The sequence below is a fragment of the Syngnathus typhle genome, linkage group LG2 (assembly GCF_033458585.1).
Source record: "Syngnathus typhle isolate RoL2023-S1 ecotype Sweden linkage group LG2, RoL_Styp_1.0, whole genome shotgun sequence".
NCBI lineage: Eukaryota > Metazoa > Chordata > Actinopteri > Syngnathiformes > Syngnathidae > Syngnathus > Syngnathus typhle.
Genome location: NC_083739.1, coordinates 17,561,824 through 17,584,613, shown reverse-complemented (window position 1 = coordinate 17,584,613; position 22,790 = coordinate 17,561,824). Strand labels below are relative to the sequence as shown.

The 22,790-nt window shown below is 42.3% G+C and overlaps 3 protein-coding genes across 5 annotated transcripts; 2 read left to right on the top strand and 1 right to left on the bottom strand.

The window, feature by feature from the left end:
* Positions 1-131: 131 nt before the first annotated feature.
* znf341 (zinc finger protein 341) lies at positions 132-6,245 on the bottom strand. 3 transcript variants are annotated; one of them, XM_061300333.1, is made up of 16 exons: positions 6,093-6,245; positions 5,505-5,615; positions 5,249-5,433; positions 4,800-4,949; positions 4,450-4,725; positions 4,063-4,246; positions 3,551-3,641; positions 3,373-3,463; positions 3,043-3,229; positions 2,580-2,812; positions 2,253-2,461; positions 1,870-1,966; positions 1,505-1,637; positions 1,187-1,298; positions 1,025-1,095; positions 132-683 (listed from the first exon to the last, which is right to left on the bottom strand). In XM_061300333.1, exons 1-16 carry the CDS (start codon positions 6,151-6,153, stop codon positions 244-246), a joined length of 2,631 nt encoding a protein of 876 aa, XP_061156317.1. In that variant the 5' UTR covers positions 6,154-6,245; the 3' UTR covers positions 132-243. The 3 variants fall into 3 exon arrangements, with proteins under 3 accessions (XP_061156317.1, XP_061156326.1, XP_061156325.1); XM_061300342.1 differs by lacking the exons at positions 5,505-5,615; positions 6,093-6,245 and having other exon boundaries at positions 5,253-5,393; XM_061300341.1 differs by lacking the exons at positions 5,249-5,433; positions 5,505-5,615; positions 6,093-6,245 and adding an exon at positions 5,033-5,086.
* On the top strand, positions 5,606-13,415 carry e2f1 (E2F transcription factor 1). The gene is made up of 7 exons (XM_061300343.1): positions 5,606-7,827; positions 8,434-8,533; positions 8,703-8,922; positions 9,007-9,159; positions 9,256-9,370; positions 9,438-9,714; positions 10,066-13,415. Exons 1-7 carry the CDS (start codon positions 7,576-7,578, stop codon positions 10,293-10,295), a joined length of 1,347 nt encoding a protein of 448 aa, XP_061156327.1. The 5' UTR covers positions 5,606-7,575; the 3' UTR covers positions 10,296-13,415.
* Positions 13,416-13,689: 274 nt separating this feature from the next.
* Positions 13,690-19,908, top strand: LOC133150383 (protein-glutamine gamma-glutamyltransferase 5-like). The gene is made up of 16 exons (XM_061272869.1): positions 13,690-13,805; positions 14,391-14,585; positions 14,769-15,005; positions 15,091-15,209; positions 15,353-15,481; positions 15,570-15,747; positions 15,860-15,995; positions 16,351-16,454; positions 16,543-16,782; positions 16,858-16,887; positions 17,106-17,165; positions 17,416-17,457; positions 17,788-17,994; positions 18,081-18,241; positions 19,074-19,213; positions 19,474-19,908. Exons 1-16 carry the CDS (start codon positions 13,784-13,786, stop codon positions 19,622-19,624), a joined length of 2,151 nt encoding a protein of 716 aa, XP_061128853.1. The 5' UTR covers positions 13,690-13,783; the 3' UTR covers positions 19,625-19,908.
* Positions 19,909-22,790: the final 2,882 nt, after the last annotated feature.

Here is a 22,790-nt window from a genome sequence, read left to right as displayed (position 1 = left end):
ATCTTTTATTTTTTTAATCTGGTTTAATCTGTGTTTGACTGTTCGTTCTGTGTGGTGGCAACTCAAACCTTTAAAACTCAATGGAATTCCTGCCCTCCCCCATGTAACAGAAAAAAACTACCACTTCTAAGTTTGTTTAATCATGTTTTAATATAAAACAAAATACTTATTGCACATCCAGTGAACATTTACTCATTCATCCTTGAATCCACAAACATAGCATTCAATGAGTTCATGAGTGCTCTACTGTGATGCATCCCCTTCAAGTCCGTCAACTTCACTGGCGGCCACAGCCGATGTAGCGTGACCGCCTTCATTTGTTGAGTTCTGTTCTCCCTCATCTGCGTCGGTTCCGACCTTTTCCGGGTTGTCACCTTCACTCGACTCATGTCTGCTAGTCCTTAACCTCCTTGTCTGCCTTGTAAGACGGTCACAGCTCCTCCCAACTTGCTCGTCCCCTCTGTCCAGCTCCACATCTTCCTCTGCACTTTCGCTGTCGTGTCTCTTTCCGTTCCCAGCTCCTGAACATTTGTGGTCTCTATAGTAACTCTGTCTGGAGAAGCCTTTGTTGCAGGCGGAGCACCGGAAGCGATAATTGTCAGTGTGCGACTGCTGGTGCTCGAGCATGTGAGCCCTGCGACTGAACGCCTTCTGACAGAACAGACACTTGAAGGGCTTGATGCCTGGAGGTAAAAACACAGGTGGAGACAGCACCGGGATGTGAATTATCTCACTGTGGAAAGTATTGCCAGAGCAGAAAACTGTTATTGGTTTGTCTTTTAAGTTGCAATTTGGACCAACAAGAAGAACATTTAAAGTGCAAGGGTACCTTGAGTTTAATTTGTTCTGGACCAAGCTTGTAATTGACATCGAATTTAAATGAATGTTCCCATCAATAGGTACCAGAGTATGTTGGTTTCAAATTTTCTTTCCAATATGAATTTCATATTTAATCCAGTAAAATCTATATCAAAGTATGGGCGTGTAGTAAGCGTTAAATTCATGAAGTGGACAAACTACTGACCTGAATGTGAAAGAATATGTGCCTTTAGCTTATCCGGTCTGTTGAATTCTTTGGTGCAGCCTACATGAGTCCTAATTGGGGGGGAAAAAAGCGAGATGAAGGCAGTGATTAAAAAAAAATAAAAATCTATACTTTATATTCTATTGACTTTCGCCCCCTTACCTGAAAGGACACTTGTATTTTTTGAAGGGTTCATGAATGAGCATGTGGCGCTTGACTTTGTCTTTCCTGTTGAAAGTGGCTTCACACACGGAGCATTTATATGGCTTTTCCCCTGAAAAATGGAGGAACGTGTATCTAACTCAAATTCTTAGCCAACATTTAGTCCCTAGTTTCACTTTTCAAAACAGTCCAGTAGTCACAACCTACTCAGCCCCCTACTGGCTTCAAAAAAGCAGTCACAATTTCTCTCCAAGTGATCGTGATCTACGTTCCGTAGCGAGTCGATGACAGTATTCCATCTTAGGACGTCTTACACACCTGAGTGAATCCTTGTGTGAAGTTTGAGGTAGTGTTCTGTCTTGAAGACTTTCTTGCAGATGTGACACTTGAACCTCCCTCCAACCCCATGAGTGGGGAGGTGGCGTCTGAAGTACCTTTCGCACGGGAACACCTGAGGAGTGCAGTGCTTACTTTGAAGGTCACGCGAGGATACAAATTGTGACAGCTCTGATGAAAGCTGGTATGACAGCAGAAACTGCCAGCTAGGTAAGCCATTTCTCTCTTCAATGGAAAAAAAAAAAATCTTACAACTATATAGTAGTAACATCTATTATTTCTCATTATTATTAAATATTTCATCATTATTAGGCATCACGCTTCCTCTGTGTGTGTGTGCGCGGTACCTTTTGACAGTGTGGGCATGGAAAGTTGTGTGTAGCGGTCAGAAGGTGTTGCTCTAGAGCTTCTTGGGTGGAATATCTGCTTTGACATTTCACACACCTGAAGACAACAGAAAACGCTCATGAAAGCTGACCCCTGCCAACGCTTCAACTATTGGCTGAGATTCTAATTGGAGGTTGCGTTTCAACCACATTTACGTCATGAAACCCTCACCCTGCCAATCATAAATATGAAATATTGTACTCTGTGGACAAATCCGCATGTGTTAAAACAAATTCGCTTTTGTTGAAGTCATTGGTGCTTGCAGACACGTGCAATGAACTAGAAACAGGCAGATGACCCAGAGAGCAGTTGCAGGCACAGTGCTACATGAAGGTCCACTAACCTGTAGAATGTGGTTTCCTTGCGTGGGTTCTGCTGTGGGCTAAAGCAGTGGGAGTACTGGTGGACTCCCAGTTCAAACAAAGAGGGGAACTCCTTGCTGCAGAGGTGACAGCGATAGGTCAGCTGTTCCTGGTGAGTCCTGATGTGCTCCAAGAACTGATCCAGTTTCTGGAAGGTCTGGGAGCAGGACTTGAGCACACATTTGTAAACCTGACAGAGGAAGCAGCACTAATGATTGATCTTGACGTGTACATTTCATACCATATGTTTCCTACAATTGATGACACCTCACAGTAAATAAGAACCACATCATTGGGCCTTAGCTCACCTGCTCCCCCTTGTGTTGGGTCATGTGGGACTTCAGCTGGAAGTAGGTCTTGAACTTATTCGAGCAGAACTGGCACTGGTAGGAGCTGTCGACCACCACAATCTGTTTGGTCTGACCTGGACCGTCTTGATTCTGAGGCTGGGAGGGCACAGAGTCGCCACAAGCGGCCTCCACGTCAGCCTGGGCCTCTGGCACGGTTTCTTCTGCTTCCCCTGAAGTTTTTGTACCCAAACCTGTAATTTATGGGCATTGTAATAGGAAGTAATGAAGTTCAAAAATACTTTGTTACTCTCTATAAGTAGATTTTTTTTCCAGGTATTTATAATAGAGTATCTTCCAGATTAATTTTTACTTTCTCCTCCTTACTTTATTGCAGATGAATATATTGTAGTTGTGAATGACACTCGAGTTGACATGACGCAAAATATAAGTGAATGCCTGCATTAAAGCGGTTTTAATGTACCCATTCTGGCTGCGTCGTCTTCCTGAGACATCTGGTTTTGTGTGTGCGCCTCCTCCAGTTCACATTGCCGCTGCTGGTCCCCACCGGCCTCATCCTCATCCTCCTCCTCCTCGTTGGCTGCCACCGGCACCACCTTTACGGTGAGAGGCAGCCTTGACACTGTGCTGGCCACACCCATAGGCCACACCTTAATGACAAGAGAGGGATGGTATCTTTACAAAGTCTGTGTTGGATTGTATTGGTTTCAGGAATGACCAACAGTAGAAAGTGCAGTTTTAGACCACTGCATGTTACAACAATGCAGAAGAGTACTGACAAATCACTGAGGACCTTGTGTGTCTGCATGTGTTTCTTCACATTGGACTTTTGGGCAAAGGCTCGGCCGCACACGATGCACTGAAACGGTTTCTCTCCTGTATGACTGAGGGGGAAAAAAGTATGGCAAAGTTGTGAGGAAATTAGCTCTTTCTGTGATAACAGCGAGTACGTCTTTAAATGAGTACTTCACCTCCTAATGTGCTGCTGAAGATCAAAATTTTTGGAGAAGATTTTGTCACAGAAATTACACTTCAGCTTTGGGCCTTTGGATTTCAGCGACTCTGTTGAGGAAAATCAAAAGGAACAAACTTCACACTCGAACATGCATCGTTCACCTCAACTTTTTATGCCAATGTGTTTGTTTGAAGTTATTTGGTGTAGCATCAGTGGCAGTAATCGAAAGCGTATGCCTCAAAAAGTGGCCTCTGCTCAAAGACATTACCGCAAATAAGGGCTGGTGCGTCGTCCAAAAATAATACCTGTACCTCAAATCACCTTCTTTAACCCCACTGAATGACAGGTGGCACAAATAGTTAAAGTACAAAATGTAAAAAATCTGATACCACCAGATTTGTTGAAGGAGACATCTGTAGCAATAAACAATGATGTTGTCACAATTCTATAATCCTGATCTATTGGTGTACCAGTGCTGGCTCCGTTCTAAAATGAAGCTGCATACATAGGAACCATACACATACATACCTATGACTCCATCTGAGCCTTTTTTGCTACTTCGAGGCCGTTTTGGGCCAATGAGTTTCTCAAACTCGCCCAGCTCAGCTATGTTGGTGGTAATGCTACACGTCTTGGTTTTGATGCCCAGCTTTCCCGGACTGTAGACAGGAGGCGTGGTGAAAGACTGACTCTCCACACACTGGCTGGGCACCTATGCCATATATAACAGTGTCATGATAACAAATCATACACTGGAAAACCTCCTTCAAAGTGAACACTTTTGATATGGCTCTTGTATTGGACTGCAGTAAACCCTAGCATATTTGTGGTTCACAATTCAATAATGTATTCACAGTGTACAGTTACCCCACGTGAACCCACAAAACACTTCTAAAGCCATTGTTCTCTACTCACTTGTACAGGATGGAATGGATGCAGACCCAGCGGGTGAATCTCTGCATTACCGCCACCGACCATGTGGGGCAGTGTGCTGTAGACCTGAACTACTGAGTTGCCATGGCTGGTGGGGACGTGTGAAGATACAAGAGGCTGCTGGCCAGGTTGTCCTGCTGGCAGCGGGTGGGCTGGCGTCTGGCTCTGAGGAAGTGTGTGAGTGGGCTGATGTTGGGGATGGTGAGAGTGGTGGTGCTGAAGGTATGATACGCCAGTTGTATGCATGCCTGGGTTACTCTGGAAAGGCAAACGATAAAGGAGTTGAAGTAAAACGGTTCTAATTTAGTCAAATGTGATGTAAATTGTGCTACCTGTATGGGTGTCTGCATAGCAGTCATTGGCTGGTCAATGGAGGTGAAAGCTGAGATGGCAGACATAAGAATGTCATCACTGACCAACACGTTGCCTTGAACCAGCGTGTGTGTTAGAGGGGAGGGTGGCACTGCGATGTAGGTGGACACCTGCAGGATAAACATAACACACACAAATGTTAGTTACGTGAGATAAGGTCCAGAAACACCTCCACCAGGGAAGCTTTAATTACCAAAACAAAGTGAAGCAGCATTCCATTTCTATGCTTCCCAACCGTGCCATAACCTTATCTATATTTGGGACCCACAAAATTAATTCTGTCAGAACATAGCCATGGCATTACGATTAATACAATTGTATTTATGAGACGTTGAAATATCGTGAGAAAAAGTTGGGAAGTCATTTGCATCATGTATGATTTTCCCTTTGATTGACGCCGTCTTCTCACCTGCCTGTTGGCATTAGGCCCTGATGTGATGGAAGGAACCGATGTGTAGGCATTGGTGGAGGCCAAGGACACAGTCGACAAGGAAGGGGCATTCGACCCGCACTGCTCACGTTTGTGTGCCATGAAGGCTGGCAGGGAATTAAATTGCTTCTTACATTTTCCGCACAAGAATACATCTTCGTCATCTATGGGGAAAAAATAGATCCGTGTACAGTGAAACAGAAAATTGTACGTATGCAAGCATCCATTTACGAACCCATGGACTGGATAGCTGGCGTCCCAGAGACGTTTTGGTTATTTGGGTCAGGAACACCCCCTTGACCATCCAGCAATGACTGGACCGCCAGGACTGTCTGATTGTCCATGCCTGGAGAGAAATGTCAATCTGTTCATTGGATTACATGCATTGGTGCATCATTGAAAAATAAGTCTTGTGAATGACAATCTGCTTCTCCAGCAGGCGCGACGTGCAATTTTGAATCAAGCTGTATGCCTTCAGATGTGTATTGTGTATAATTACTGTACATAATCCAATGGCTAAAACCATAGACAGGTAATAACACACCACGATAAAATAAGTAGACCTACAGAATTGCACGTGATGTATCATTTGAAATATGATTTCGTGGAAGCATCTCATCTGACATTCAATTTATGCATTACCTAGTAGCCCGTTTATCCTTTTTGCACTAAATTATACGTGGTGTCGTAACAGAAACGCGAGCGGAATATTCATTTGTGTTGGGTATTATACATTATAGAACTGTGCCGATAAATTACACTGATTTAAAATGCACCACCGAGCCCTTAAGGTGATAGTGGCATGATAACACATTATTCTTACCTTCGAGCACCTCAAATATAGCCTGCGCCATCTTGCATTTCCACGACTGGGCGATCGGCATTTGACTAGTAGAGTCTGTTGGCTTGAATGCGCTCCTCCCAGCTGTCAAATGCGTGTAGTACTAGAACTAATGTTGGGAACTACGGACTAGCATGTGAATATTTGACGATTAAATTTAAGTAACAACCTGGTAATACTGTAAACATTGTTGTAGTACAATATTTTCCGTTTATTAATTTCATTTTTAAAAATGAAACCGAAAATATCCCAATAGAGGCGTGAATGCAAATTAATAATATAATGTATTTTTTGAAGCGTACTTTCATGTCAATTTACGATGGTTAAGTGTAAATGCCACTGGACTGGATGACATTTAAATGCGTATTTGTATCGACAAATTTGCGATCGATAAAATGACTGACAACAAAATCCACCAATCAGAGCACGCTCAACTCGTCTAGCGGGGAACTCGTTTTCTCGACCAATGAGAGGCCCCGGACAGGCGCACGTGTCGATTTCGCGGCAAAAAAGATTTCGCGCGAAAAGTATCCCATCCTTGTTTGGATCTCGATCAGCTGGGACAATAACAACAATTACGGACAAACACCGGGCAGCGAAGACGCTTTTAAGAATGGATCGCACCCACTGTGAGCTTCATGTTCATTAGCTGATGCTGATTTAGCTGATCTGTGAATTTACTTTATTATTTTTTTAAATCTGCACTTTAGTCAGAAAGCTTCTCGCATGCCCCAACAAACAGAGGGCGATTGGTGCTAGCATGCTAATATGACTTACTGCATGATCCAGAATAGAACTTCACTTATTAATGTTTCACACCAAGGTACATTTACTTAAAATCGTCCGAACATAACGGCAACATTTTGATGAAGGTGAAGCAACTGTCTTATCGGTGTTGCATAGTGCTCTCGACCCTTCCTGTAAAACTGCCGCAAAGTTTTACACGACATTTCATTCAATTTGATGTCGTTTCCGGTGTTGCATTCTTGCTCTCCAGACGCAAACGGCGACTTTGTCCTCGAATTCGTGCAACTCGCGTCGTCCCTAGAAGCGGCTAGCTCCTCGTTAGCATGCTTGTTGACGGGGCCTGGTCTCGTGCTGACAACCGCAGGTGAAAACAAAAGATTAGCATGCTAGCCCGCTATCCATCTGCTCTTTTGACTCTCGACTTCTTTGTGTGCTTAAACGCCACATCTGGCTTCCCGAGCTGGTACGTGTCTGGCATTATTCTATTCTAAATACATTTGTTTGGGCATCCCGTCTTTGCTGTTTCACTCGAAGTGGTATTACAATTTGGGTGTCATAGATTCATGAGGAACTTCTTGAAAACCTGTCCACAAGTTGCTCAAGAACACTTGAAGCCAAACGATCATCACGTGGCTTCTTAGTCACTGATAAGAGTGGAGCACTTGAGAAGTCAGAGTGCATCTCGTTGTGACATTGCAAACTGTGAGAGACCCCTGCCATGTCAGAGACTCTGATAACAGGCCGCACGTCTGAGGATCTATTGGCTGACTTCGAGACTTTGCTCAACCCCGATGGTGTCGGTCTGGGTCAGGACCACCAGATAGTCATCATTACCAGCCCCAGCAATGAGGGTCTCCACCTGGATGCCGCCCCCTCCAGCACGGGAGAAATCCTGCTGTTTGCTACACCGCAGGGAACTGCTGATGTGGCCTTCCAAGAGAAGAGAAGGCCAGCACTGGGAAAACCATCGGTGAGGACTTGTGAGCATGGCCGAAATCCCTTTTGGTGTTTTGTCACGTCGCAAAAGTGTGGGGAATTTTCTCAAAAGTTTCCGTTAAGTTTCCAATAGCAAGTTAAGCTCAAGAGTTTGACATTCGCAAATCTAAACATTTGTCATAAACCCAAAATGGTTCTTCTTGCTCATATGTGACAGTATCACACAGGGTCTCACCTTAAAGACACTTGCCCAGTGAAACTACATCATGAATATGCAGGACCGATACCTTTTAGTTGCTCCATTCTTTTACTACTTCAGTCTGTATATCTTAAGATCACCACTGTCTAAGATTTTGGTTCATGAAAAAATGCCAAAGCCTCAGACGTTTAGACACTTGTGAGTTAAGGTACCTTTCAACTTGCATGAAATCTTGGGTAGTTGCAACTGTGAATGCTTGTTTGCCATATGTTATGTGCTCATTGACTTATATATACTATATATGAATGAACTATCATTAAGCTCATCACGGTACATATTTCTGTTATTTTTTTTCACTGTTCCAACCTCTGATTGACTAGCGACCAGTCCATTTCCCTTCTCCTCATCCTCACCTCATTTTCCTTTTTTGCATTTCCTCAGGTTAAGAGGAAGTTGGACCTGGACAGCGACCATCAGTATGTTAGTACGTCCCGGCCATCTTCAGGCCGTGCGCCACCGTCCACACCTGCCCCTCCCAGAGGTATAAACCCTAACCCACACACTGGCTGCCCCCCTGAGAGGGATAAAAATGGGTGGATTTTGCTGCTTAACTCATATGCCACAATTGGTGAATTAAAAGTATTTTAGGTGAGTTATGAGATGGTCTGCAGAGTCAACATGGTGATGTTTTGTGCCCTTTCTCCTCCCAGTTCCTCGAACCGTTACGGAAAAGTCTCGCTATGACACGTCCTTGAACCTGACCACCAAGCGCTTTCTGGACCTCCTGTCCCAGTCAGCTGACGGTGTGGTGGACCTGAATTGGGCCTCGCAGGTCTTGGATGTGCAGAAGCGGCGCATCTATGATATCACCAATGTTTTGGAAGGGATCCAGCTCATTTCCAAAAAGTCCAAGAACCACATCCAGTGGCTGTGAGTCCGAAATGTGTGCGGCTGACTAACATAGCCAAAGGGTGGGCTTAAAACGAAGAACCCGTGCTTGCTCGTCCTTCACAGCGGGAACCGTGTCGACGGGGAGTCAGTCGCCCTCCATCAGGAGCTGCGGAAGGAAGTGTCCGACCTGTCTGCAGCTGAGGAGCAGCTGGATAAGCTCATCTCCAAATCCAATCTTCAGCTCCGACTACTCACAGAGGAGCCACAGAACAAAAGATATCCTTTTGACAATTCACAATATTCCCACCTTCCTCGAATGCAGCATGAGCATGAGTCCCCTGAGCATTGTGGTCCTTTACGCTTCTCCGTCACGTTGGGCTATGTGCGCTGCCAGGATTTGAGGACGTCGTTTGATACGCCCGACCAGTTAGTCATGGTGATCCGAGCTCCACCAGAAACCCAGATGCAAGTCTCAGACCCCAGCGAGGTAGACGGCCGAAATGTTCATCAAAATTCACATCAGCCAAATTTCACCTTCCTTATGCCACTTTCAGGGTTACCAGGTGTCGCTGAAGAGCACGCGAGGCGCCATTGACGTTTTCCTCTGCCCGGACGACAGCTCCGGGGTTTGCAGCCCCGTGACAGAAAGCAGTCCCTCAAAAACGAGCTGCGACCCCCCGCCGCACACACGAGCCAGCCGCTCGACGCCCGGCAAAGACAGAAGTTCCGTAGCTCTGGAAGTGGCTTTGTCATCCCCTGTGTCCACGTCGTCCACGCTAACAGCAGCTTCTCAGCCAGAATCCTCAGCGCTGTTGTTGGGTGCGGAAGCAGGTGCGGGTAAACCAGCGCCTCTGTTTTCAGTCACGTTGTTGGAGGAAGTAGTGCACATCACTTTTTCATTTTGGATCAATGTTGAAAACACTTGAATTTTAAGTTTAACAACTTAAGGTTGAAATATTACAGGGAAAAAAATACTTACCAAATGTCAAATCACACAGTTCTGATGTAATTTTCTTGATGTAATATTTTTTGCTAGGGAATTTTAGGGCAATTGGTGGACACCAATTCTAATTCTTTTAACTGTGCAGGCAATGTTTTAAGTCAATATCAAATGTGTTTTTTTTTTTATCCACCACTTTTGTTTTACACTGATTTTTTCATTGTTTTCCTTTTCTGTGGCAGAATCCCTTATGAACAGCGACCCATTCTCAGGCCTGGGGGACATGGCAGACTTTGACTTCTCCACGGACTTCCTCCACGGAGAAGGCCTTCCTCTCCCATTGGACGGTTTCATCAATTTGTCTCCGCCTCACAACCCCGACTACCACTTTGGCCTGGAGGACGACTTGGGTGTCACTGAACTGTTTGACTGTGACTTTGGTGACTTGTCACAAGTTCTGGGGGAGAGTTAGACAAGGGTTGGGCGGTTGGGGAGATTTTAGGTCTGGGAAAAGTCAGACTAGTACAGTGGACCCTCGGAGGTTCCACCTTTTGTTAAGAAGAGAACTAGTTCGCTCTTATAAAAGTTTGAAGTGTGGTGCAAGTGAGTTGTTTAAATAACATTTAATTTACATTTTTAATATTTGCATTAAAATCAAGCAAATCTTCCACTCGTAAAAATACCAGCCTGACACACACGCACACAAAACTTTCTCCTAAAATAACGGCTTTTCGTACTGATCAGGGAATCTCAAAATTTTACCCCAAGCTCTCCAAGTACCACCATAATTGCCAACGATAAAATGGAGTCTAAAAACTAGAGAGGCTGAGGTTTTAGTTCTAAAGTGTGCGTTTATTTACGTAAGTTAAATACAACTAAACTGTACTTAAAAAGGAAAGTACTGTACATGAGTACAGTACTGGATTCAGAAAAGATATTGCATAGCTCTAATATTTGATTGTACTTTGTTATAAATGTAAATTGGAATTCTATTATTTCACTTATTTATTTGTGTAACGCTCTAGAGAAACTCCATGTACCACTAGTGCAGTGCTTCTCAATTATTTTCTGTTACGCCCCCCCCCCTAGCAAGAAGAAAACTATTCGCGCCCCCCCTCCCCACCGTGACTATCCTAACTTGTCTTGTAAGTCGTAAAATGTTGCACTGTCGCAAACGTGACAGAAGTAACAATGAGAGCGCCACTGCCCCCTGCTGTAGTAAACGCGCAATTACACTTTATTCTAGTACTGCCAAAAAAAAAGCCTGTTCCCCAGGGTCACACGCGCCCCCCCAGGAATAGCACCGCGCCCCCCTTGGGGGGCGCGCCCCACTATTTGAGAAGCACTGCACTAGTGGTACTCGTACCATACTTTGAGAATCACGGTAATAGGTACCGTAATTCCTCGAGAATAACGTAATTATTTTTTGCAGGACAAAAAAAACCCCGTTAAAATCAAGGGAGTGTATTTTATTGTACATAGGTTTAGGGGAGAAAAAAGAAAAAAAAGCACATTTGTCAGCTTGATTAGATGTCCCGGTGTTGTGAAAAGGATGTAGTTTCATTTCAGTATGACTTTAACTTAACTTTTAACTTAACGTCTAATGCTACAAAAATATATTAGTGGATATTAATGTGGTGGTTTTGATGTAATTTCTTGGCGGAGCTAATGACCAACTAGCATATTACACACTTGTGTTTTTGTGGCGTGTGTGTCAACGTATTTTTGTAGCTGAGTCTTTTTCTCAACTGGCAAATTGGGGAGCATACTTTTCATGAGTACAAAGAAGAATCTGATTTTGAAGGGCTACAATCTGCATATAAATTGAGTATACATTATTCTCGAGAAATTATTGAATAGATTTATCTCCTCTCATTGTGTCTCTAATCCTTCCTTCTAACTTCCAAGTGTTGCTTGCGACTACTCCGAGGGTCCGCTGTAGTACTTTGGACAATCAAGCAACTTGCGCAATATTGTTGCTTGAAATGATTCTAATTGAAACCCCCAACCCTCCAAATTGTACAGCACTTCCTGTTTGGACTTTAGCTCGGATTTAGCTATATTTAAATTGTTCGTGCGTGTGTGTGTATGTTTTTGTGAAGGGTTTTTAATGTGCAGGGTGGCACGTGCAAGTGACTTGAGAGTTTGGAGCCAAGCCAGGCTTACCCTTACCCTGGCCCAGCTCAATCTTCAGGGTTTCATGGGAACAGTGCTGGTTACGTTTGCTGGTGGAGCAAAGGTTGGATGATTTTGGAAGGTGAGTTAACAAAGAGCCCTCAAAATGCTGAGTGGCTGTGTGAGTTTTTGTTTTCTGCAAACAGAAATTGTGCTTAAATATGTCAATTTATTTTGATGCCTTGAGGTGGCGATTGTGCGGATACGGGAAAAACTTGTGAGCTCAGTGATCAATAGTCACATGTTGGGACACTTGTCAATGTACAACATGATGGATTTTGCTGGGAATGGACAGCGATAAGTGTTTTCTACTTGGCCTTTGGCCACTTTGCAAAATGTCTACCAATTTTTGCATCAAAACATTTTTCTTCTAATTTATGTATGCTTTGTTTCCCTTCCACGGGGGTGTACACGTGTGACGAAAAGTTATCTTTTAGTACAGCGTTGAATTTGTTATTTATTATTTTTATTTGATGGGATTCTAAAGAAGGTCTTGCTAGCAGGAAGGGACTTTTCGAATGATCCATGCAAATGATCCTTTGAGTATTTTTGCGTGAGTCTTTATTAGCGTTTGAATATGTGCATTTGCTAGTGATGGCAAGTTTTCTCATGTTTGTAATTTTGATTCTCATCACTTGCATCACTTTATTTTCAAACTGTGTTTTATCAACCTCAGCACTGCACTGTTCAGGGTGCCTCTGTCCTTTAAAAAAAAAAAAAAAAAAGACAAATCTTTAAAAACGGCAGGTTTTTCCTCATTAACGTTGCGCAAGTATGAAGTTTAGCCGCTGTTAACATGATGGATGAAGGTAGCTTTTTAAAAAATATTTGGAAAGCCATTTATTTATAAAAAAAAAAAAAAAAGTGATTTGGGAAATATTTTTGGGTACATTTACAGGTTAAACAAAATGTAGATTAATATTACTACTTATTGGAACACCTAAAGTAAAACTGTGCTTTCAATGCAGAAATGACTAATTAAAAAATATGGAGGGTGCAATGATCACGTAATGAATTATTTCGTTTGGTGGGGGTGATTTAATCAACACGTCTATGGCTTCTGCGTCTTATAAGATGACTGCATTAGTTTGTATAGTAATAAATAACATTTTGAAACGTGTTCAAAATTACTTATTTTGAAAATAACTGCTATTCTGGCCGAAGTGAAGAGAACGTTTTTGTTAAAAATCTAACTTTATTTATATGACAGTGATTGTGTCTTGGTTGCAATTCTGGTTCAAAGTGCTTTTTAGGGAATTCTTTTAAATAGCACAGTTGAAATGCCATCCTGAAATGCCAAAATATTTTTTAGGTCTTCTTTTCATTGGTTTGCTCATGAAGTGGATTTTTTTGGTCATGAAACACTTCCTACTCTTTTGTATCTTTTTTAATTGAGAAAATAAACTATTTGGTCTTACATGGTTTATGTCATTTATAATGTTAGCAATGATTAGGAATACAATTTTGCTTTGAGACAGGAATAATTCGACTTCACAGCATACCACCCAAATTGTGTCCTGTATTTTGGAATTCCAACATTAGTACACTTTGTAAAATGTCATTTTTAGTGGGGAACTCATTGAACAGAGTTGTGCTGCCACCTAGTGGCGAATAAATAAAAATGCAATTTATTTTGTAAGTAGAATTTTAATTTGGATTAGCATCATATTTATTCCTTCATTTTTTGCTGAGGTGCTGATACGAAAGGAGGAAACGTGAGATCGTTATTAAAATGTGGGCGGAGTCTTCTTATCGCTCCTGGTGCTTGTGGTTGTCAGTCAGAGAATGGAGGCCACGCCACAAACAGGTAAGCGCCACACCGCAAACCACCTAGTGCATTCTATTTTGTTGCATTTGTCCGACAACAAAATGATGCATTTAGGTCTTGAGCCTTTGTATTCTTTCACGAAACAGAATGCGGTGGATTTTAACCTGTCACACGTAGTCAAACATTTAACTTATTCCAGACAATGTGCTGCGCAAACACGTAGGTGTGTAAATAAAAAAAAAGATTGATCGACCGTGGTGATATGAATGTGCATTAAATCAGAAAGCAGTATGAAAACGAAAGACAAACCTTGAAATATTTAATAATAATACAAAGCCAAACCTTGCCTGAGGGGGGAAAAAAAACTTTAATTGGTTGTGTTGAAATATGCTGACAACTTGTTCAACCATTTCGTAATGAATGAACTAATGCCAAAATGCAGACAGTTACAGCAACGTTACAATACATTTTGATCCACGTGACAAGCAAGTGTGAATAAAGTGTGTAAATAAAACTGTAATAAGGGCACCCGATCTATTTATGCAACGATTCTATGATCATATGATATTATTTTATATTACATAAAATTACATTTGATCAGTTTCTTGGTAACTGGCATTTTAGGCCAAACCAGAGGCCAAAGACGCCTGAAATTGGTCAACTTTGAGATCCAGGAGAACCACATTTCTCATGAGACCCAGGGGCTCAGCGACAAATACTTGGTGGTCCGGCGAGGGAAGCCATTCAAAGTTACTCTGCTGTTTTATGGACGGATGTGGAACCCAAACACAGAGTGTCTGGCCCTGCAGGTTTTGCTAGGTGAGTTTGTACATTCCAAAAAACAGTGGGGGAGGGTATATGATGGTGACAAGTTTATTTTCTTTGAAGTCAAGTTTATTTATATAGCCCTTAATCGCAGACAAGTCCTCAAGGGCTTCGCCGGGTTATGTACTTGGCATCACTATAAGGTCAAAGGTTACATTTTTCCTCCCATCGTCACAGGTGAAATGTCAGCAAAGATGTTGGTCCACTTCTCAGACAAGTTGTCTGATCGGCATAGCTGGTCTGCACGAATCTACCCAGGCAACATAGGTCGTCGTGTCGTCACTGTCCACGTCTGTGCTCCTGTGCTATCCTCTGTGGCGCAGTACCAACTCCTGGTCCACATATCAAGTGCACACGAGCAAAGCAGCTACGTCGCAGGAATGTTTGTGTTGCTCTGCAATCCTTGGCACAAAGGTGAGTCTTGGGCTGTGACTCATGCAGTCATCTTGCAATTGTCGCCACAATGCAGCGGAATGAGTACAGTTTTCTCTCCCATAAGATGACCCAGTGTACATGCCACTGGATGCACAACGACAAGAGTATGTCAAGAATGATTATGGCATGATCTATATGGGCACGGACATCAACTTTAGCAAGCAGCCTTGGTCGTTCAGTCAGGTACATGTATGATGTAGCCTGCCGGCGTCAACTGAATGTTGGTCGGCCGAATCCAGCAAACCATGACAATGACCATGATACTCCTGATAAAGCCATTCAGAGACAGCAATTATTAGACTCAATCAGTCTTTATGTATGCACAGTATGAGCCTGGAGTCCTGGAGGCATGTCTTCAGCTGCTGCAAGTCAGTCCACAACACCTCAGCAACAATCACAAAGACTACGTTCGAAGAGCAGACCCAGCCTACCTGAGCAGGATCATCTGTGCTATGGTGAGACATGGTGTTTGGCAAATAAACGCACACACACAAACTTGCTTTTTTTTTTTCTTTCTCTTCCATCTTTTTGTTCCTCTGCAAGGTGAACTCTAGTGATGACATGGGTGTTCTGGAGGGGAGGTGGAAGGGCAGCTACAAAAATGGTGTCAATCCGACAGAGTGGAGTGGCAGTGCGGACATCCTTCTCCGATGGATGGCATCCAAAGGCAACCCTGTGCGTTATGGACAGTGCTGGGTCTTTGCATCTGTCCTCTGCACAGGTGCTTTTTAAAATGGGCTACATTCATATTTTATTTTGTCGTTACTTCTTGTTCATGCAAAAGTTAGTACCTACTGTATTTTTAGTTTGATCCTTCTTTTTTTTATGTCCAGTAATGCGGGTGCTGGGGATTCCATCCAGGGTGGTGACAGTGTTCAACGCAGCCCACGATGGTGATGGAAACCTGATCACTGAAGAGTTTTACTCGAGCACCGGGCAGAGGCTTGGGATATCAAAAGACAGTATTTGGTTGGTATCTGTTCATTTTGAAAAAGTATTGTATGCAAACTGAAACCACACATATGGAAGCACTTTTTAGACTTCATTTTCTGGGCGCCACACCCATGAGCGGTGTGGGTTTTCATACTGCCTCTCCACCACCCTGGGCCATGTGAAATGTTTATAAATACCTGTCGTTGTATGTCATTGTAAAGAAAGATGTCGGGGAGCAAATACTTCCCAGGCCAAAAGCCGTAGTTTGAGCACCCATGCTGTACACCGAATGAAAATAAGTGGCTCTAAGCCGCTCCGCTGTGGAGCACCCTTAAATGGATCTGTACTTCTATTCCAATCATGTATGCCCTATAACTTGGTACACACACAGGAATTTCCATGTGTGGGTAGAGTGCTGGATGAGGAGGTCAGACATTAGTGCCGAATTTGATGGCTGGCAGGTTGTGGACCCAACTCCGCAAGAAATGAGTGCAGGTGTGCAGATGTTTTAAAATGTCTATAAATGGATTACTTAATTGGTACAATTTACCAATGAAATGTTATAACCATGTCCCCATGGCAGGCATATACCGCTGTGGTCCTTGTCCTGTGGTCGCGATCCAGAGGCGTTCCCTCGACATCCCATATGACACCGCCTTCATTTATGCCTCTGTTGATTCGGACATCGTACGCATGATAGTGCAGTCCGGTAAAGTGGTGGGGAAGAAGGTGGACACTCAGTGGGTGGGACGCTCGATCTTCACCAAGAGCATCGGCTCAGATGTGCCAGAGGATCTGACGGAGTCTTATAAAAGACAGAAAAGTAGGAAGATTTCTATGAAGGAGTAAATTAGTGTACAATTAGCATGCTATTTAATTGTTTTTATTTTGTTTACAGAAGAACAATTATATAGAGTGGGAGACTCAGGTCAGTGGCTGTCGACATCTCCACCTTTTGTTGTTTTCAATCTAGACAATTGTGGGTGTGGTCTATTCTTTTTATTAATCATTCTAAGAAACCTCTTTACTCAGTCCAAAGCGAATGACTTATTAAACTTTTTATCCTAGATAGAATTCTGCACATTTTAAACATTTAATGGACCTTATTTTATAATTGTTGTACCCTGTGCCTACTCTTATTTAAAGGATTTGCTGACCAATGCATGCGTTCATTTAGCGAACCTGGCAAGTTGACATACACTGCTGGTAAGATTTGACTCTTCTTTGAGGCCTGGTTCAGTCGGCTGTCTGTTTGCTCAGGTTTGCCCCGCTTCAGAAATGCATGTTGCTGTTTTCACTGTTTCACATTATTATTATTCACGCTAGGGCTAAAACAATGAAAGTGTTTTGCTTTTTTTATGTCAGTTTTTGTTCTAATTTTGAAAAGTGAACCGAACATTCATCCTCTTTTTTGTTGCTGTTTCACTGTGTAATTGAGCGCTCTTATTTTGTACAGTATACAGTTCCCGTTCTGTCGGGCCTCGTCCTCCCAAACAAGGTAATATACTATAGTTAATGTAGTTAATAATTGTCTTCTTTCTTTTTTTTCCCCATATTTTGCATTTTCCCTGTTTTTCCCCACCACACCCCATATTTTTCTTGATGATAAAAAGTATTAAATGTTCATTAGTTAATGTTAAAAAAAAAAGTGAATTAAATTTGAAAAAGAATCAAGGCTTCACACACGGGCTGCCAGTCACCCACCCCTGGTATAAATTGCTAACTGAACAATGTAAATTCATTACAACAAACGTCATACAAGTTACATGTTTGATCTAATATGAATATACATAACTGTCTTCCTTTCACTGTCTTTGTTCCTGCGCAGACGCGTCCAGCTTGGACGTGACCTTGACCATAGATGGAGAGCCGACTATCGGCAAGAGCATCAACCTGACAGTGACGGTTACAAACCCAACAAACAGCGCACGCCTCCTGAGGGAGCACCTGAGCGCTCAGATAAAAAAATTCAACAGCAGCCCAGATAAAAGCTTCTGGACGAGCCACCAAGATGTATGCATTCAGCCATTTGAAGGTGAGCCGTCCCAGTGACACAGTGACTGATTAAAGCCAACATTGGCACAATGTTTGCATGTTTTGCTTTGTTTTGTGTCTCTGCAGATTTAATACGCCACCATTCTATTCCGCCCTCTAAGTATGAGGCTTTCCTGGCAGGTGATGACATTGTGAAGGTGGCGGTGGTCATTAAGGACTTAAAGACAAAAGAGAGGGTCCTGGCTATACAGGACTTGAACCTCAGCTCGCCAAAAATAAACATACAGGTACACATAGGTTACCTGACCAATGACAAAGCAACAATGTGTTTGGGGGCGGGATATGTAGTTGCGACGAAAACAACCAACCAACCATGGACGAACGCATGGACGCTGCAATTAATTCTGTCTCCTTGAAGAATATGCTTTTCATGTTTACAACCTCATGTAGTACTCTTTCCAGCTCAGATTTAGTAGTACATCGATGCTGCCTGGAATATTGTAGTTTTCTGTAGTTTCATTAAAAAAATGAAACTTGAATAGTGTGTTGATTTAGAAAAAAAAAATCCAAAGGCCCACCATAATCACATATCTTGAGATGGAGGATTTTGTGTGTTTATCTGTAAGCTCAAATCATCAATTTGAATGGAACTACTGGAACGAATATTCAGACTCAAACTTTTGCACAACTGTGGGCAGCATCGAAAATGCTGCAAGATTTTTTGTTCTGAGACTCAGTCAGGACTCTGCAACAGCAAATTCCTCTAAGGAAGGTGAAGGAAGTACAATATTTATTTGTCCGAATGTCTGCAAGCAACCAATTTTGTAGTTTATTAAGAATAACACAAATATGCAGTTGCTTCTCAATAACTTTGAATATTTCGGAAAACTGTTTATTTCAATTAGAAGATTTCCTACATTGCCAAAATTGAGCTTTGATAGTGAACGTTCCACCCTTCCACAGTTCAATAGAAAATGTTGGTGCAGTCCTGCTGACTGACGAGTAACAAACAATGAAAATGATGGCTGAGAACTCGACTGGCATCTGTTTACTGATTTACAGTGACAAGAAATACCGCAACTTGTTCCAGCTAACCTCCTCACCCTGATTTTTGTGTAGGTTGAAGGCGGGGACAGAATCCAGATGAAGAAGGAGTGCATTGCAATCGTGTCTTTCACCAACCAGCTCAACAAGCCTTTGGGTAATGCTGTTCTCACTGTGGAAGGCTACGGCTTGTTGCAAGGCAAACATGAGGCCAGGTGGGTGGGTTTGCACATTTGTGAAATTGTTTTAAGACGAGACCTGCACTAAATGATGCAATCAGTTTCATTCTGGTACTGTAGTTCGGGCTCAAAGTAACGCAGGAATGTTATTGGAATGTTGTAAGGTATGTCTGACTGGAAACGAAACACATCAACATTCCAACTTAGGTTTTAGATTCATAAGTGTAGCAGGAAGTTGTATTTTTTGTGTGTTTGCTGTTCATAAATTGTCGTATTAATCACTGTCTCTCATCCAGGCTGACCGTTCTGCAACCAGATGAGAAGATAGAGAAGAAGGTTACTATCATAGCCTCTACTTTGGGCACAAAGGTGCTGAGTGCTTCTTTCTCACATTGTAGCAGCTCCAGCGTTCTTTCCAGATGTTTTCACAAAGTGACTGTCACATAGTGACATTAAAAAGACCCCGAACATATATGTATACAGTGATCCCTCGCTACTTTGCGGTTCGTTTATCGCGGCTTCAATGCATTGCGGATTTTTTCCAGTCAAACAAATTTTTTTGTTATACTAAGAATTTGTAGTGCATTCTCCAAGGACGACATAATTCACTTTATCATATGCGTGTTCTGTTATATGTTATACCGTTCTGATTGCTGGCTTTTTCTGTCATGCACATTGCGAGGTTATTTTGTCAGTTAATAAACACGGCTCACAGAGTCTGAATGTAAGAAGTTTTCGGCTTGTTTTTACGCCTATAAAGCAACTTCGACAACATCCATATTAATATTCTTCGCAATGTTTCATAATGTAAACATCACAAGGAAAATATTACAGAACATTTTTTAGTGGAGGGTCACACTCGCTTGACATTGGTGCTGGCAATGTGGGTTCATTTTCCCCCCCAGTGATGATGACGATGTGAATTGTCGCTGGTTTAGGCAACAAGATCCTTACAAACTTAAGCGTAATGGAAAATGGATGAATGGATACATGAAAACAAATAGTTACAAACTTTTTTCTTTTTTAAGGAGAAGAGCTTGTTACTCCAAGCGACCAGTAGGTGGAAGCATTGACCTGTGGCGTTTTTGCCTCACTTTAATCGTAATTCCAGCAATACTATATCATTTTTTTTTCACAGTTTGATCATGCGTGAAGTTCATCCCAAAACGAATTGCGTCTTTTTCCAAATGCTTTTTGTGTGACCTCTGAAACAAGCAACTCCTGAGAATAAGTGGGTTGGATGATTAATGAATGAATATTTTGACAAGACTTTCCAATACGTGTTATTTATTAAACTCATTGTAAAATGTCCTATTTGACACAAACGATTAGGTTGATCTGGATCTAGGTTCATGGCGTTGAAATGAATCAAGGGAAATGAACTCTGATGAAATATAATGTAAATAAACTAACATTGCTTTTTTTTAATCTAGCAAAATAATTGAATACTGAGCCCCCAGCCCAACACCAGCGACGACAATAGTTTATGAAGAGGAATGGCATGCAACTGGGATTGAGAACTTCCAAAGTCTTGTGTCCACATCCAGATCCCCTTCCAAGATAAGGGGTGGAAAGAATAGTCAAAAAATGTGCGTAAATTTTCAGTGTATATTCTAATCATTTACGTATATTAATTCACATGATAGTAATTATTGGATGGATGATTTAAAAGCACGATGTTGGGGTGAACAGCTTGTGATGTCATCTGAGTGTCAAGCAGACGCAGGTGATAATCAGACTGCACGCTTGCTGATTTTCAGACAAATTAAACGTCAGGGAAAAGCAGCCAGCGCGACCACTGAGAACGCTTTGAAAAGCTGAGCCCATCATAAATTATTAATGGATCCTCCTCCGCCCAACACACATGTACGCAAACAATCACACACACTCACGCATGCAAACACACACACACGCGCACACACACACGTCCATCCCTCGTAACAAATGTTAATTACACTTTGTCTTTGGCTGCCTCCTCACTCCTTCACCCTCTCTTTTTCATCCCTCCATGTCATCCATCCTTCTTTTTCCCCCACTTTTCTTGCCACTGTGTTATCAGCACATTGTCTTGTCCATATTTGGTGTCCTTGTTGACGTCACCTCCTTTGACCCCTCCTGACCATCTGTTTGTCTGGTTCAAAACAGCCATGCTCCTCTACCACTTTTACCTGCTCAATTTTTGTCACATCTTTTCTCTCCCTCTTAATTCCTACTTTTCTTCCACCAATATCTTGGTTTATTAGGCATCGAGCAGAGAATGCTGCAAGGTCCCTATTGTTATGTAGAAATTCTTATTATTATTCTCCCCCCCCAAAAATATTTTTTTCTTTTAGAGGGTTATGGTCTTATGTGCCAGTACCCCGATGTGGCCAGGTTTGCGAGAGCCCTTTATAGCTGCTCGTAGCTCAGGTATTTTCTTTATTCTTCAATCCATCCTTCCAATATCTATTCTTCCATTCATCCCTTTTTCTTCTGGATGGATGAGGGCGCAATGGCTCTTTCCACCCATCCATCTTTCCTCACTCCTGCCTTTCCATTTGTACTTTTCCTTCACTGATCTTTCCTTTCATTCTTCCTTCTGCACTTCCCATGTCAGTATTTCCTCCTTTTCACTCAGTCATCATTGAGCAATGCTAACTCTATTCTTCCATCAATGCTTCCATCATTTTCTTCATTCTCCCCACCCTCTCTCCCTTGCTTTTCTGCCTTTCATCCCTTCATCCCTCCTTTTGGCCACGACCCATCTTTATTTTCATTCACCTTTCTTTCCCTTAAAATATGCTTTAATCCCATGTATGGATGAATGGATGGATGGACAGATAGAACGATTAGATAGAGAGATAGATCATTGTTGCACAATAGAGCACATAAAATTGCAGTCAGCCATTTTGTGATGGGATTGTATCACATTTTAACTATTCTATCAGACATCTTGCGTTGTGGGGGTGTGATCTTATCAGTCAATTAAAGTAGCACTGGTTCAATATGACTGGACTGAAATGACACTTTAGGCTAAGGGGACAAACGGGCCGATGAATGGATAATCACCACTGTAATGACTGAGCCGTGAATTCGCATCATCAAAGATTAAAACAGCATTCGGTGATTTGACGATGTCAGTGGTTGAGGCTGTAATGATGAAACTGCCCTTCACAGACTGCCGTGTCCTTTAAATGTAGAAACCCTACTGCATTTCAATAGCGCTTAGTTATGAGAGTGTGATTTTCACTTCAGTTAAAATTTTATAGTCACCGTTTAAAAAGTGCAGATATAACAGGTGCAGAGGATTGACTATTAATAATGCTTTGAATATTAAAAAAAAAAAAATCCAAAGTTGTGATAACCTTGGTTCGGGCATTTTGTGTATTTTGTTGAAGTTTTGGTTGTTCCCTCATGTTTTCTCTTGTTGTGTTCCCCTCAAGTTATGGCCGTGGTTGTTTCCGGTTGGTCATCACCACAATGTAAAGGAGAGTTACGGACGGGGAGGGTATTAGTTTACTATTAGCTAAAATGCTTTCAGACTGGTTTAGCCTTTTTTACTTTAATGTCTTTGAGGAAGTCAAGTCAAACCTATTCTTAACATTGAGATGTAGGTGTTCTATTCAGCCCCACT

Bases quoted from the DNA above. Each gene is read 5' to 3' on its own strand.
- znf341 (XM_061300333.1), bottom strand. From the start codon at position 6,153: ATGCCGATCGCCCAGTCGTGGAAATGCAAGATGGCGCAGGCTATATTT. The intron at 4,726-4,799 runs GTAGCACAATTT...TTGCCTTTCCAG, and splicing joins CTATGCAGACACCCATACAG to AGTAACCCAGGCATGCATAC. The intron at 1,096-1,186 runs GTAAGGGGGCGA...CCCCCCAATTAG, and splicing joins AAATACAAGTGTCCTTTCAG to GACTCATGTAGGCTGCACCA.
- e2f1 (XM_061300343.1), top strand. From the start codon at position 7,576: ATGTCAGAGACTCTGATAACAGGCCGCACGTCTGAGGATCTATTGGCT. The intron at 7,828-8,433 runs GTGAGGACTTGT...GCATTTCCTCAG, and splicing joins CAGCACTGGGAAAACCATCG to GTTAAGAGGAAGTTGGACCT. The intron at 8,534-8,702 runs GTATAAACCCTA...TTCTCCTCCCAG, and splicing joins CACACCTGCCCCTCCCAGAG to TTCCTCGAACCGTTACGGAA.
- LOC133150383 (XM_061272869.1), top strand. From the start codon at position 13,784: ATGGAGGCCACGCCACAAACAG. The intron at 14,586-14,768 runs GTGAGTTTGTAC...CCATCGTCACAG, and splicing joins GGCCCTGCAGGTTTTGCTAG to GTGAAATGTCAGCAAAGATG. The intron at 16,455-16,542 runs GTGTGCAGATGT...TCCCCATGGCAG, and splicing joins TCCGCAAGAAATGAGTGCAG to GCATATACCGCTGTGGTCCT.